Raw genomic sequence first — 16,665 nt, 5'->3', positions numbered from 1 at the left:
AAAATTTATTCACAGGCTCAGGCTGGTTTCCCACAGGTTGGCCACTGCAAGAACAGGATCCGGGAGTAGATGGGTCATTGGTCTGATCCAGGAAGTTACAAGTACTCTTATGTTCTCATGAACTGAAAAAAAGGATAGCCATTCTGGGAGCAGGGCTGTGAAAAAAGGTCAAAATATTTGCCCGTGCAGAATGAGGGCAAGAAGCACTGTCCGTACTCAGATTTTACTCTGAGGTGTCATCACATAGGTGCCCTGAACAATATTGTTATTGTGGAACAGCAAAATATACATTTATTCTTCATATATATATATATATATATATATATATATATATATATATATTAGGGGTACCTCGGGTTACAGACGCTTCAGGTTACAGACTCCGCTAACCCAGAAATAGTACCTCGGGTTAAGAACTTTGCTTCAGGATGAGAACAGAAATTGTGCTCTGGCGGTGTGGTGGCAGCAGGAGGCCCCATTAGCTAAAGTGGTGCTTCAGGTTAAGAACAGTTTCAGGTTAAGAACGGACCTCCGGAACGAATTAAGTACTTAACCCGAGGTACCACTGTAATGGTATTGTCGTGGTATTGCCAATAAGCATGCCACACCAACTAAAGCATGGTTACAGAACAGTTGGCAGACAGGCAGAGGAGTGAGCAAGCTTTGTAGGTGGAAAGCGGCCCAGGAGAGCTGTTTAATGGAGGAAAGAGATCCTTCAAAGAGCAGTTCTGCAAACTGCTCTGTAGAGCGCCTCTGCCGCTCAGTTAAATGCAGCTGCATCGAGGTTTGCATCTTTTGTTCCATTTGCTTTTTACAAATATGTAGAACTTTCCCATTTCCCCTCCCCCTCCATTCTTTAGGAGAACGGCTGCTGAGATTCATGGGATCCTGTGGGCCCACGGGAGTGCAGGAACAAGACATTTAAGACAATAGGCAGCCCTGGATTGAACAGGAAGCAACCAAGGAGTAGGCCTTGGGATGCACCACCTAAGTCATCCACTTACAGTACTAGCTCCAACAAATAGAGCACAGCAAATAGTTTTCATTTATATGTTAAGCTGGCGGTACTGAACTGTTTCCAGGATTGCATTAACATTTTGATTTTTTGACCTCCCGTAAAAAATTAAGGTGATTGTAATACTGATACCCCATAAGTCAATAAACACGAAACTTTTAAGTATCAAACTTACGTTATTGGCAACAAAAGGGGGAACAGAATGCTTTAAGTAACATGTTTTACATCTTCTGCATTGACTCAATTTTTCTTTAATCTTCTAGAATGTTCTGAACCTTTGTAGAAACATGTGGAGATGTCCAGACTTCCTTCGTCCTTCCATTTTTCTCTAGCCTCCTAGAATGTTCTCAGCCAGATTTTCTTGTGCAATTGTAAAAGGCTATTTATATCATTCTTAACAAACAGAGGAGAAGGTGCTGAAGATGCTACTCCCCGGAGGTGACATTTGGTCTTCGATCAGCTGTGACAATAGGACTTAAGATAGCCATAGAGGACGACTAGGGCTTGACGGTTAAATGCATAGGTCTTTTCCTGTGACCACACAACCCCTCCCCTCCACCATCTACTCTGGTGGCTGAGATATTAGTACAGAATGAAGAACCTCTGCGTACAGGCCTATGGCAGCCTGCCCTGGGGAGACGTCACACATGACACCAGCCAATTATTTTTTGATAATGCACACTTCTGCTGCATAAGGCCTAATTGTAGCAAAGACATCTCCACCTCTAGGGGCAATGCAAGGGTGCCATCCTGAATAAAATATTATATTGGGGGGGGGAGAGATAAGCCCCGCCCTGCATAATCGATCATAAGATGCGGCACACACAAACACCATTTGGATGGCAATGCCCATCAACTGGGGGTGGGGGGGGGGAACCTGGCCCCTTCAAATATTTTATGGGGTGGGGGCTGGAGGAACCTTGTCCCCTAGGAGTTGGCTCCTATGGAGCAGTGCCACAATTTTTGAAAGTACAGTACTTGCATTAAAAACTACTTCAGTTCAGTTGGTGGTCCATTTAATCAGGGACCCCATTTTGACCCACTTGTCTAGGCAGCTGATTAGTCCAGGGATGCATAACCTCAGGCCCTCCAGACCTTTTTATGTGGCCCTTGGGGCTGTCCTAATGCCACACCCCTCACTGTCCATGCTTTTTTAGCCTCATTGGGTGCTTTTTCCTGGTGGCAAACTGTCCTTGTGGCTGTGATGATGCCTGCTGTCTGTCTGGGTGGAGGGTAGACAGGTGTGAGTGTGTAGAAACTAGCCTACTGAAGAAAAGGAACAGTCCAATTGGTCGCTTTTGCCTCTGGCCCTGCCCACCTTGACATGTGGAAGCTGGAAAGTTGCCCAGAAGGGAATGCGGATCTGTGGCTGAAAAAGGTTCCCCACCCGCAGATTAGCCTTAATCAAGGAAATTCCGCAGCCCTGGGTTCATAAGACCTAGCTTGGCCTCACCCACCAAATCCTATGGCATTCTTCTGAACTTTTAAAACAAAGTTACAATGCAGTCTTGTGCGTGTCTACCAAGTTCAATGGGACTTAGGCTGCTGTAGCTAGGAATGCAGCCTTAAGGACTATTACTATGCTTCCCTGCTTAAATCCAACAGGGTCTTTGGACTCCAGCCACAAATTGTTATATATAATTGTTCGGTCTCTCTTTCTTTGTGCCTCTCTTTCTCTTTCCCTTGCTGCACACACACACACACACACATGCCTTTTGTTTGCTGCTTAGTCAGCTTTATACTGCAATGTGTGGCAGCTATTGTAAATTCTTTTTCTTACAGCCTGGAAACAAGCACGCACACGGTCAACAAAATAACAAGATATATACAAGCTCCTGGCAAGTATGCAAAGTAAACAAACAAAAGATTCTCAAGGAAAATCTGCTGCCTCTATGCAAAATTTCTGTGAATGTTTCCTGCTTCTCCCTTAAAGGGAAATGAAAACATACAGGGCCGGATCCAGCTAACTAGGTCCGCCAGCCAGTGTCGGCCTGAGGAATAGCTCAGCAGGGCTTTTCCCTCGTCCTCCTGCTGCAGGGGAAGGGTGGGGGCAGCACGTGGGGGCAGGAGGAGTGGGCAGGCCATGCTTGTCCTGATGGAGAGATCTGCTTAGTGCTGTGTTGAATTCCTCCCACAGACATAACACCAAATGCTCAGTGCTTTTATTTATACCAGTTACATCCAAAATCTGCACAAACCTTTTGCATCAAATGTGTTGCTCTGATCCCCAAAAGGGAGTGTCATATGCTTGCTGCACAAATGCAATGTGGGAGAAACTAAGGCCCGTTTCATAGAGCCTCCAGACTTGCTTGTATTTTGTGTGACGGATTCAAGCCCACACCAGAAATTTGGGTTTGTGCAATTATAGTGGGTTAAAGAACTATGTGATCCTGGTGAAACACTTCTACCTTTTTTAAAAACAACAACTGACTTTTTATGGTTAGGGAAGTGAGACAGAAATACACTGAAAAGTGTTGGGTGATCAAATAATTATCAGTAAGACGTATATGTAAATGCAAGCAGATCAGAATGAAATCAGGCTGAATGTTCATTGTTGTAGAACCTCTCCACAAAGAGATTACACAGATGCTCAGCAGAGACTGGAGATAGTCTAACCTCTGCATAAGCTTTGTGCAAGCAAATAAGGGTGAGTGCTCAGTAAACAGGTCATCTGGAGAAACCCTGGGACCATGCTGTAAGTGGGATGAAGGCAAAGGAGCTCAGGGCTCCTGTTGGCACAATCTTCCATGTAGGCAGGAACCAACTGCCCTGGTTCTGACACCCACAAACCATGTCACAGAGGGACTATGCAGCAGAGGGATGGTTGCTGCCAGTCCACAATGACCATGTAGGATCAGCACTGATGGCACAGCAACAAGTGCCAAACTCTTATGCTAGTACTTCCACTTCCCTTTGAACGAAACTTCCAGTGCTGATGATCAGCTGGAGAAACTGCAGTCTGCTTGGAGAGCAGCCTGCGCCTTTCCTCTTTCCCTGCGCCCTCCTAGTCTGCATGATGGGTTCTCCCTTCTTCACATATTAAACCCGGAACTAGAAACCTGTGGCCTGAAAGATGTTGTTGGACTACGACTCCCATCATCCCTCATCATTGGCCATACTGATGGAGCTGATAGGAACAGGAGTCCAGCAACATGGGGTGGGGGTGGGATTTCCCCTCCCTGCCTTAGCTGTTTAAGAATACAACAAAGATACAAGTCTGTGTTTGCAAAGACATGTTCGCCCATTAGGGATTGCCATCCACACCACGCCTTCACTATTAGTCCACTTTAACTGTCATGGCGTTCCTGGGAACTATAGTTTGTTAAGGGTGATGAGAGTTGTCAGGAAACCCCTCACAGTGCTACAGTTTCCAGCAAACTTAACCAGCTCCAGTTACAGGTAGGTAGCAGTGTTGGTCTGCCATAGTCAAAATAAAATAAAATAAAATTCCTTCCAGTAGCACCTTAAGAGACCAAGTTCCTTATTGGTAGGAGCTTTCGTGTGCATGCACACTTCTTCAGATACACTGTGTATCTGAGTTGGTCTCTAAGGTGCTACTGGAAGGAATTATTTTTAAATTTTGTTTTAACTAGCTACAGTTCTCAGTACTGTATTATTTGGGGGGAAGCCATAGCCGTTAAAAGGTATGAGTGCTTTAAACATATTGTGTCAGTGTGATCTAACTCGGAGGCAGTCCCGGGTTTAACCGACATAACATGCAAAACAACCTAATGCATGCCTAATTATTTCAGATTTTGGAGCGACTGGCCTCCTCCCTTTCTCTTGCGTCCTGCGCTGAAAAGCGGGCGGGGAATGCTTCTACCGGCTTGCTAAAGCCACTCAGCTAATTGGCGACTGAGCAGATTACACGAAGCTATAATCCAAATGCAAGTGGACCGTGAGGGTCACAATTACTTCTTTAAAACTGAGTAGGTGCATACTCAGGGGGCCAGAGTCTATGAATTTACTTCCTTGATGCGTGTGTGTGTGTTTCCCTTCTAGGAACCTCTGTCTCCTCTCCTACAAGTCTATAGTGAAAACACACACGCCAAGATGAAGTTTTGATTGCTCAGATCACTCCAGCCTTGTCCTTTTAATATAATTGAGGCCCAATGGAAGGAAGCGCCCAACCCTTACAGAAGTCTCGTTTTTTTGCCGCTTTGTAACATTCCGCCTTCCTGGGCGAGAGGAGGGAGAGAAAAAACCATTTTATTTTATTTTTTGCGCGCTCAAGATAACTAAAGAAGGAAGGAAGGGGCGGAGCTGCCTTTTTCCTATTTGCATATTCCAGCTTTCCGATCCTATCTTTGCCTTCGAGGGGCGTTCCCAGGGCGTATTCGCTCCTCCTTTCCCCGAATCTCATTGGTCCAAAATAGACCCTTCTGGGAGCTGCGCCCGCCCCCTTGGTAAAATCTCAATGACAGGTTCTGGAACGCTCAGACCCCGAGTAAAGCTGCGATTGGCGGAGCGGCGTTTATTTGTTACACTCGCAATCAGCATCCTATTGCCCGCAGAGCGTTCCGGGCCCGCCCCGGGGAACACCTGCTGCTGCTCCGAAGTTCCCCAGGCCCGTCCTTTAGGGATCTGCTGCCCGGGACTATTATCGTACTTTGCAGGCAACTCTGCACAACTCGCCTGCCGTCGAGTTTCTTCCCGGGGCGTCCGAGCAGCCTTAAGGGACGGAGAGCATGATGGACAACGGGGGAGGGAGCGAGCTTCTGCCCCGGCTGTGCTGCCCGGAGAAGGGGCCGAACGGCTACGGCTTCCACCTGCACGGGGAGAAAGGCAAAGTGGGCCAGTTCATCCGGCTGGTGGAGCCCGATTCCCCGGCCGAGAAGTCCGGGCTGCGGGCCGGGGACCGCTTGGTGGAGGTGAACGGCGACAACGTGGAGAACGAGAGCCACCAGCAGGTGGTGAACCGCATTCGAGGCTCGCCGGGCTCCGTGCGTCTGCTGGTGGTGGACTCCGCGACGGACGAGCGGCTGCAGAAGCTGGGCCTCGAGTGCACTGAAGACCTGGTCCGCGGGCTTCCCGACGAGAAGTTGGAGGAGGCGAAGAGCGGCGGCAAGGAGCCGCGGGAGGCTGCGCAGCGGGAGCCGGACGTGGCGGAGGAAGATAAGAAGAAGAAAGCGGACGGGGAGGAGGAGAAGGAGGAGGGGAACCACGCTGCCCAGCGGGTGAGAATCTAGGTCACTCCCGGGAAAGAGGGGCTGAGGAAAGCCCCAGGGGGGGTGGGAAGAGAAGCGGGGGAAGGAGGCTGGGAGAAGCAGGAGGAGACACGGGGGGGATAGCTTTAAAAGCACAGAGGCTGTGTGATGGGAGATAATCCCCTTTTAAACAACGGAGTGGCAGGCAGAAGTTCAACCGGTGAGGGTCTCTCCCTTATTACACCGGCAAGAAAGTTTGAATGGGTGCCCTTCTCGCAACGCCCGAGGCTTTCCCCGCCGTCGCGGTCGGCGGAACCGCGCTGCACCAACCGAATTTCTGCCTGTCGCTTCGCTCTTACAGGCGTTGCCGCTGCTGTGGCTGGGTGGGTGCGGGCGACCCTAACTCCTACAACGACCAGGGATGGATTCGGGTGGGAAACAAACTGTCTCTTAAACATAGGGAAACGTGGGCTCCATTCCTAACTGTGCCTACTCCATTTCCATTCAAGGGGCTTACTCTCAGGAAAGCGGTTAGGATTGCAGCCCGGCTGTAACTCCTTGTATAGATGCAGCTACTGGCTTCTTAGCGTATTTATATTATGTTTTTCCTGATGGATAAATAGTCTGACATACCAGACTACAGTATTTCCTTCCCATCTCCCGAAGATTTCTTTGGTGTGATTCAGCTAACTTTTCTTTGGGTGCTGATGAATAACTCGGCTCTGCTTTCTCCCTCTCCCTTCCTCCTCCCTCTCGCATTATGAAATGTGACCTCTTGAAAGCTGGGTCGCTTCCGCTGTGTGTGATCTGAATGCCAGCCCTGCTGGCACCCACATGAGTCCGGAATGCCGCTGAGTCTTGGCTTGCAGAGAATTATTGAGAGCTAAACAGAGAGATGGGTTAAACAACAACAACAAAAAACAACAACCCACCCCTCCAAATATTAGAGGCCTTGCAGTATGTCCTCTACCAGAGGCAGAAAAATAAGTCTTCTGCAAGGGACTCTAGTCAGTAATATTCTGGTGGTATCCAGTGGGCAGGAAACTGGGCACTCCTGTAATTTAGTGTAATTGAGCAAGTTCAAGGTGTTCCTTTAAAAAGCAGTGCCAGACTTTCTTTTGGGGGGGTGGGGGGGTGGTAGATTTCTTCTCGTTCTGTTCTAGCGTTAGATCAGTGAAGCAGAAAGAACCTTCCCAGTATTTTCTGGTACTCTTCGACTTGTTCAAATTCGTTTTCTGGTATAAACCTGAACTGTGGTTTTCCTTATGGTAGCGCAGCAAAACTGTCATTTCCTCCATACATGCAGAGGTTCACTGCAGACGACAAACTTTGCTTCAGATGAAACCTTTTCTTCTTTTTTTCTTTTTGTAAATCACTCATTGAGCAGGCTTCCACAATCTGGTGCCTTCAGGTTTTTTGACTACCCCTCCCCCATCAGACCCAGAAGCCATGGCCAATGGTCAGGGATGATGAGAATTGCAGTCCATCAAATACACCTAGGGGGCATTAGTTAGGGGAATATTATTTTAGAATAATTTTGATATTGCTATATGCATTCTTTTGCTTGTGGCTTAAAGCACAATTCTGTACTTACCTACTTGGTAGTAAGCACCACTGTATTCATCTGGGCTTACTCCCTAACAAGTGAATATAGGATTGTGGCCTTTATCTCACTGCTGCTTTTTCTCACACTTTCCCCCAGTAACTCAAATGAGGGAATCTAATGCCTGTTGAGAAATATTACTAAATAAAGGAACTTGCTGCACCCATTCTGAACCTTTTAGGATAAGATGGGATAACTATTTATGCATGTAATCTTTTTAATCCCTTTTCCTTTTGTCAAGATAATCTCACATTGCAGGAAGCGCAGCACACTGAACAACAATACAAAACACAAAATTCAACACTTGAAACACCCCTGAAATTTAGTTAGCGAGCACATTTTAGTTAGTCCTGCACAGCCACAACAAAATTAATTAACTAGTGGTGCAATCCTAAAGACGCCTACTCAGAAGTAAGTCCTATTGAATTCATTGGGGCTTCCTCCCAAATATCTGGGCTTCAGATTACAGGCTAAGCCAATAACATCTTACCTTGAAGGCCTGATCAGTGAATATTTAATTGTATAATTAATCGAGTGCTAGTTGGTATGGAGAAACTAGCATTCATCTGTTCCCCCTGTTTTCACTTATTGGATATTTTCCTCTCACCATTTATAAAATATTACAAAGGCTACCTATATTTTCACTGGAGTATGATCTATTAACATAAATGAGCAAGGTCCTAATGATTGTAGCTCAAAGCTGCTCTGCAGCAGCCCTTTGTCCACAGGGCAGGCTCAAACCAGAGTCAAAATGGTCCAGTGGCTTAAAAGGTAGCCTTGGATCTGGGAGGAGGATCCTAGATGTGCTTCACCTGTGGGCCCTCTGTGCAGCCTTGAGGAAGTTGCTATTTACCTGTTGCCTTCAGTTTAGTGTGTGTGTAAAATGGAAATAGTCATAATAATACTAAACCACCTTATTTGATAGTAGAAATAAAGATACAAAATTTGCACTGCTGAGCACACTTAACCGGGAAGCAAACTCCATTGAACATAGGATGCTGTTAAGCATTTTTATATCAGACTTGGCAAAGGATCAACAGTGGAATGAGAAGAGAAGAGGTTGTTAAGAACTGGAACTGAATGTATAAGAACTGGAACAGCGGGGGGGGGGGTATTTATTTGCTTTGGAGTGATTTTAAGAAGCTTTTGTATGACATTGGTGGAGAAACATTTCTATCCCTAGGACATCTGAAATAGTTATTTCTCCAAACTTGCCCACTGTTATCAGAAGTGGTCAGAAGGTAGTTCTGGGGGCCAGTGGTAGATTAGCAAGTGTTTTTGACTCCCTGTGGTTTAACAGGAGCAACAACTAAAAGGCTTTCTCACGCTGTCTTCCCCCACCCTTAATTTAGGCTGCTGACTTGAGTTTGAAGTGGGGGAGGGAAAACGAGGAGTGGATTTTTGTGTGACAGGACTGTGAACTCTTGCTGTGGTACTGAAAAACCAATTCCTGGGCTGAGAAATGTCCTCAAAGGTACCTGGTTCTTAATTCTGTATCCCGCCCTCCTCCATTTTGCACCTGGAACTCCAGGATACTAGTCAAAAAGAGAAGATTATGAAAGCTGCCTACCATGAATACATAGCCTGAAATTTGTCTATCTCTGGACTTGTTGAATATATAGCTGCATAGAAATCTGTGGGGTGTGTGATTTTTATTTCACCACATGTGGTTTTTCAGTCAGTCCTTAACTTCTCAAAAAAGAGAGGGGCTTTGCTGTGTCAGACCAGTGCAGATGTTTTGCCTTGTGCCTTAGGGGAAGCCTGCTCTGCAAGTGTGTGGGGAACCAGGCCCAGGAAATGGTTTGATCAGCTAAGCAGGTGTGGACCTAACTACTTGTAAACCAGATCAGTAGTTGGCTCGCCAGATACCCTTTAATAGGAACCCAACAAGACAGTGACGAGGGATTGGAGTGATCGTTCTGAGGTATTATGGCAGTGGACAAAGCTGAAGTGTAACTTTTGAACAAATGTGTTTTTAATGAAGTAAAACCTGGATGGGGAGACCCTGTGGTGTAGCAGTGGGTTAACAAAAATGAAAATAGGTGAAATCCAGTGCTGCTGTTCCACTTACTGAATGGCACATGTAAGAAAAGGGTGATGTGATTTTGGCTGATTCTTCATTTCCATGGCAGACCTGTTTCAGAGGGTTGGGAGACAACCCCCACCCCCACCCCGAACATTGAGGAAGGTGACATTGTGGGGAGACAGGTGCAGGTGGAAGGAGATTCAGCCAAAATCACACAGACACCCCCGACTGCCTTTTCTTACATTGTAGAAGTTCTCTACTAGATCAAGAACCGTTCCATGATGGAGCAGCCATATTGGATTTCAGCATATAATATATTAAACAAGTGTGTGGAGACAAGCTGCAGTTGGGAGAGGAGCTCTGCAAAGGCTCTAAAGGGCATATTTTTATTTAATTCACTTCCTGCCTTGCACTGAGTGCCAAGCCTGCAAAATAAAATGGTAGCCACTATTAAGGATGTTACAGCAGCAGCATTTAAATGTTAGAGTAGTTGGCTGAGAATCGGTAATGAAATCAACAATTAGACTGCAGTTAGGTCAATGGTAACTCCCTTATACATATTCCAGGTTTCAGCCCTTGTGTCGAAAGCAGTTTCTGTGGTTGAGCCCTGGCACATAAAAAAGTAATATTTGCATTGCATGGGAGGTTGACACTAATTGCAGGAATCAGAGTCTTGGGGGAAATTCTCAATCTGCTTACTGAAAGGTTTATTGCTGTGGTGGGGAGCTGGTGCATTGACACCTTCTTGCCTTGAACTGAAGGGATTATACCTTCAGGGTTCTGGAAGTGGGTAGGCTGGCAAGACGCCAGGCCTCTGGAGCAATGGCACGCACTGGCAATGCACATATTACTACTGTATGCCATAAGAAGATGGCTGCTGGATGAGGCCAGTCTAGTATCCTGTTCATACGTTAGCTAACCAGATCCCTGTGCAAGGGGGACCCAAGCAGAAGAGCTCTGCCCTCCTGAACTTCCTTACAGTAAGAGCTGTTCGACAGTGGAATTTGCTGCCAAGGAGTGTGGTGGAGTCTCCTTCTTTGGAGGTCTTTAAGCAGAGGCTTGACAACCATATGTCAGGAGTGCTCTGATGGTGTTTCCTGCTTGGCAGGGGGTTGGACTCGATGGCCCTTGTGGTCTCTTCCAACTCTATGATTCTATGATTCTATGATTCTATTTCTTTATTATTTTATTCATTTTATTAAATTTGTATACCTCCCTTCATCACAAGACCTCAGGGCGGTTCACGTAATAAAATCAAGGTAAAAACACAAGCAAATAGTTAAAAGAAAAAACAGCAACGAAACAATACTGTCCCCTTCCCACAAACACATTATTTTTATTTATTCAGTTTATAGAAGTACATACCCTTTAATTCCCAGCAACAGCTTTTCATAGGCCTCTGGCCTCTGGCAGGAGGAGAAGCATAGCTGTTGTGGCTTGTAGCCTTCGATAGCTGTGTCCTGCATACATTTGTCTAAACTATGGGTAGGCAAACTAAGGCCCAGGAGCCGGAGCCAGAGCCGGCCCAGTCGCCTTCTAAATCCGGCCCACGGATGGTCCGGGAATCAGCGTGTTTTTACCTGAGTAGAATGTGTCCTTTTATTTAAAATGCATCTCTGGGTTATTTGCGGGGCATAGGAATTCGTTCATCATCCCCCCCCCTCAAATATAGTCTGGCCCCCCACAAGGTCTGAGGGATAGTGGACCGGCCCCCTGCTGAAAAAGTTTGCTAACCTTTTAAAGCCATCCAGCTTGGCAGCCCTGGCTGTCTCCTGCAGGAACAAATTCCGTGGTTTAACTGTGTAGTACTCTTTTTAATCTGCCATTCAACTTCACTGGCTGTATCAGTTGGATTTGATTTACAGGAACAACTAACTCCTGTGAAACAGAAGGGTCAGTTGCCAAGGAACATGTGGAATTATCGTGCCCTCAATTTTAGAAAATTTGGAAAGTGCAAACCACTTCAAGGCTTCACCCAAGTATGGCCTAAAAGCAGGGGCAACTAACTGGTGGTCTTCCAAATATTGCTGGACTACAACTCCCATCATTTCTGGCCATTTGGCTATGCTGACTGGGGATGATGGGAAATGGTGTCCCATCCCTGGCCTACAATACTTCTGGAGCATGCCCTGACATGGTTATCCTGACATAATTCCTTCCTGGAACATGGGGCCAGCCCTGCCATGGCAGCACCATAGAGCAGATGTGGGGAACCTTTGTCCCTCCAGATGTTGGTGAACTACAACTCCCATCAGCCACAGCAAGCATAGCCAGGGACGATGGGAATTATCGTTCAAGAGTAGCTGGAGGGACAAAGGTTCCTCACACCTGCCATAGAGGGAGGATACACAAAGGCATCCATGGTGCAGCAAGACTTTCTCAAGTGCTTGGTGGAAAGCTGTCTGTCATTAAAACAGATACAAGTGACTGACTTGAGTCATCCACACACTCCTTGAGGATATTAAGCTGCTTGTTTGACTCCCAACTCCCAAGTGTTCAGATTACATCTCAAAAGTGCCACAATTGTAAGAGCACCACATGTTTATGCAACTGCTATGCTAGTTGGGGGTAAATACATTCTGTAAATATGTGTATTCCTCTGTGTTTTGATTATAGCTCACAAGCTGCATGAAGTTACATTTTAACCCAGGGATCAGCAAACTTTCAGAAGGGGGCTGGTCCACTGTCCCTCAGACCACAAGGGGGGCTGGACTATATTTTTTTGGGGGAAAGAAAAAAACGAATTCCTATGCCCCACAAATAACCCAGAGATGCATTTTTAAATAAAAGCACACATTCTATTCATGTAAAAACACGCTGATTCCTGGACTGTCTGTGGGCTGGATTTAGAAGGTGATTGGGCCGAATCTGGCCCCCGGGCCTTAGTTTGCCTACTCATGTTTTAACCAGTGGTTGTAGTGCAAATAGCTGGAGCCTAGTCTGTGAGGCAGGTTGGAGAACCTCTGGCCCTCCAGATTCTGCTGAATCACAGCTCCCATCCCTGGCCACACTGGGCATGCTTGTGATAGACATTGCAGTTCAGCCATATCTGGAGGGCTGAAGGTTCCCCACTCCTGCTGTGTGGAGAAAGGTAAAGGTAAAGGGTCCCCTGACCATTAGGTCCAGTCGTGGCCGACTCTGGGGTTGCGGTGCTCATCTCGCTTTATTGGCCGAGGGAGCTGGTGTACAGCTTCCGGGTCATGTGGCCAGCATGACTAAGCCGCTTCTGGCGAACCAGAGCAGCGCACGGAAACGCCGTTTACCTTCCTGCCGGAGCGGTACCTATTTATCTACTTGCACTTTGACGTGCTTTCGAACTGCTAGGTTGGCAGGAGCAGGGACCAAGCAACGGGAGCTGACCCCGTCGCGGGGATTTGAACCGCCGACCTTCTGATTGGCAAGCCCTAGGCTCTGTGGTTTAACCCACAGTGCCACCTGGGTCCTCCTCTCCTTTATTACTTCTCATCAAGCAGTAAGACAAGCAGTGGGTAAAGGAGCTCCCTGCAGCCAATCAGAAGCCACGCTTTGGTTTTCGAATGCTTTGGAAGTCGAACATACTTCCGGAACGGATTCGGTTTGACTTCCAAGGTACAACTGTATAAGTGGTGGGGAAATTGGAGTGCCCAAACATGGGGTTTGACCACATAGCACCAAATAATGGTTTGTATTTTTAATAATGGTGAATCACCCTGGGATCAGTTATCTGTGATGGGTGGCAGATGGGTGATACCCAGCATTAGTCATTCTCTGGGTGGACCCATTGAAACCAATGGACTTAAGTTAATGGATCTGCCCTTAGCATGACTAATAATTGGGTATCACCTATAGTTAGAGCAGAACTGCCGTTTGCTCAGAAATGCATGCGGAGCTCAGAATATAGACTGGCTGTCAGCGTGTGTTGCCCAGCACTGGGGTTGTGTACAGTGCCCCAGTGAATAGCATTCATCTTCCTTTGCAACACAGGGCCCTTGAGTCCTCTTTGTATAGTCAAAACTATCTGTGAAGAATGACTGCTGCTTGAATATGCTATCCTGTGAACATTTGTACTTAACTAAATTGAAGAAGCTTGATTTTTATCACCTGGAGGGATTTTACAATCACTGCTCAGTCTAAATATTTTTATGGATGGAGGGCAGAAGTGTAACTTGTTAAAGATTTCACAGTTATAGCGATGAATTGTGAGCTGCTGACTGTTCTCTATATTAAGGCTGCCTTGAGACATGGGCTACTTTCACATAGGAAAGCAGAGAGGGGGGGGGAATATTTGAGAACTGTGCACTGCCTTGATTTCTGCTCTTTTTTCATATTAAAAAGCTAAAACTAGAGCCTTTGGTGAGGCTCTGCAAAGGCTGCATTGTGCTCTTAATTCATGGGGCTTAGAATAGAAGATTGACAAAGGAAAAGTTCTTGCCCAGGCTGCTGTTGAGGAGAATGGCCTGTGGTTGCTCAGAGACTTCCTCAAATGACATTTCCTTGAGTAGCTGTGTCAGCTGAATATTGAAATTCAAGGCTCTATTTTTGAAAGACAAAATATTTACTTAATAGTGGGGCAGACAGAGAGCGGTGGTCACGATGCCCCCTCAGTAGAAGCTCGTTAAACCTCAACTCTCCTTTAACCAGACTTTCTTAAAGCAGCCTGGGTGGTGATGGTAAAATAATAGATACTAGAGCACCGTTGTTTTTTTAGATCCTCCCATTGATATATTGGGAGCAGGCCTCTGAGAATAGTTCTGCGGAAGTGGTGACACCCCTGTTGACAGTTGTGAGAATGCTCTTTGTTAATAGAGTAATGGATTAGTGCAAGATTTGGAACACTCCCCATTAGCATGCCTCTGAATAGAGGAAGGAAATCTCCTTTCAAGCTGTGCCCTTTAATAACCTTGAATCTTGTTAATGAATTTCTTCTAAATAACCCTGTGAGAACTACATTTACCTAAAATGTTCCCTTCCTGTACTGTGCCTTTGAGGTGCTAATCTGTTATCCTGCTTTCCTTATAAAAGCTGTCTCTGTTGATTCCCAGGTGGGGTCATAAGATGCTTTCGAGGTCTGCTGCTAAAGGGCTAAACTAAGGTAGTAAATTTGCTCAAACATTTGCACTGTTTAATCAACAGCAACAAGGAGATAAAGAAGAACACAGGCTGCTTGGCATCTCCTGTTTGCTAGAAGTAAGCTTTCTTGGTGGAGGGTGAAAGGTCCCCCATTTTTAAGATCAGCCACAATGTAGCAAAACAGCGAGTTAAGGGTTCAAGCTCTCCAGAACTCTTAATAAGATATTAAGCATGCAAAAAGGGGGAGGAGGGACAATGGTGCTGTCTTGAATAGTAAAACATCCAGATATTAAGTGCAATGCATGTGATTTACTTACTTACTTATTGCATTTATGTTCCACCTTTCCTCAAAGGAGCTCAAGGTAGCCTCTTCCTCACCATTTTATCCTCCCAACAACCCTGTGAGGTAAATTAGGCTGAAGAGACTGTGACTGGCCCAGGGTCATCATGGCTGAGCAGGGGTTTGAACCCGGGTCTCTCAAGTCCTAGTCCATGGGTAGGCAAACTAAGGCCCGGGGGCTGGATCCAGCCCGATCACCTACTAAATCCGGCCCGAGGACGGTCCGGGAACCAGCATGTTTTTACCTGAGTAGAATGTGTCCTTTTATTTAAAATGCATCTCTGGGTTATTTGTGGGGCATAGGAATTCCATTTCCCCCCAAAAAATATAGTCCGGCCCTCCACAAGGTCTGAGGGACAGTGGACCAACCCCCTGCTGAAAACGTTTGCTGGCCCCTGTCCTAGTCCGACACACTAATCACTACTGCAGATTTTGTGCTTATTTGAGTTGCTGGTGCATCCTCTGATAAACACTCACAGTGGCCTTCATGTGGGGTATGGATTCACATTTGTTTTTAACAATGATAGCAGGAAGACTGCTACACCCTCCCCCCACTACATCCAATGTAGAAGTCTGAACGTCTCCTATCTCATCCTGTGGACTTCTGACCAAAGCCCTGAAGTGTTGCTTGAAAATATCTTTCACTTTGTTAACGCTGGAGTGACTCCTGTAGGCAGAGTTGGAGGGATTTTTGTGTGGCATTCTTAATTAAATGCTCCAACTCTATAAGATGCTGTTTGTGCTGGAGGTGATCTTAAGGGCAGTGATGGAAAAGGGTCAATGGACTTTGCTGTCAGTGCTAAGCCATCACTTCTTGCCCTCTTCAGTTTATGATTATATGCAGTTTTGTTAATCGTTCTCCGTATTGGACTTTAGCCTAGAACATTGATGCTGCCTTCTGATCTCTATGCTAGGAGTGGCAGGCACAGAGCGTGGTGGAATTTTTCCACTGTTGGAAATAAACCAGGCTTGCCGTGGTTTTTTGTGGCAGGAGGGGAAACCTCCCTGGCAGGAGTAAGGTATTTTGGGGGGGGGGCGGTGAGTTTCTACTTAAAGGCTAATGAAAGCCAGTGTGGAATAGTGGTTTATAGAGTGTCAGACTAGGACCAGGAAGACCCAGGTTCAAATTCTCCCTTGGCCATGATACAGTGTTAGAAACTCAGGTATATACTGTAAACCACTCAGCACCAAATAGCGCCTGGAATGTAGGTTGTGGTCTCCAAAATTGAATATCTATTCACCAGGCAATTTGGGACTAAATGACCCTCAGGATCTCTCCCAACGCTACAATTCTATGATTTCCACTATGTTGCTTGACTGCAACTTGCTCTTACAAGAATTCACTTGTCCCAGTATGCAAGTAGGAAAAACACACACAGTGGAAATGGAAATGGTATTAACTATGGAATAAGGCAGAAGTTTTTAAACTGTGATTGCCATCCTGGCACTGAGAAATCTCCATATAGTCGCTATTGGACCTGCACC

At 46.3% G+C, this 16,665-nt stretch overlaps 1 protein-coding gene across 2 annotated transcripts in view; it reads left to right on the top strand.

The window, feature by feature from the left end:
- Nucleotides 1-5,034: 5,034 nt before the first annotated feature.
- Nucleotides 5,035-16,665, top strand: part of NHERF1 (NHERF family PDZ scaffold protein 1) — a 61,447-nt gene continuing 49,816 nt past the window's right edge. Inside the window, exon 1 of one of the 2 annotated variants that reach the window (XM_083598283.1) lies at nt 5,035-6,192. In XM_083598283.1, coding sequence (XP_083454409.1) covers nt 5,704-6,192 — 489 coding nt within the window. In that variant the 5' untranslated portion in view covers nt 5,035-5,703. The remainder of the gene's footprint in view (nt 6,193-16,665) is intronic. The other variant, XR_014544352.1, reaches the window with a different exon arrangement.

The sequence above is a fragment of the Podarcis filfolensis genome (genome assembly GCF_964270895.1).
Source record: "Podarcis filfolensis genome assembly, chromosome: 2".
NCBI classification, from domain to species: Eukaryota; Metazoa; Chordata; class Lepidosauria; order Squamata; family Lacertidae; genus Podarcis; species Podarcis filfolensis.
This window is presented reverse-complemented; position numbering and strand designations above follow the sequence as displayed.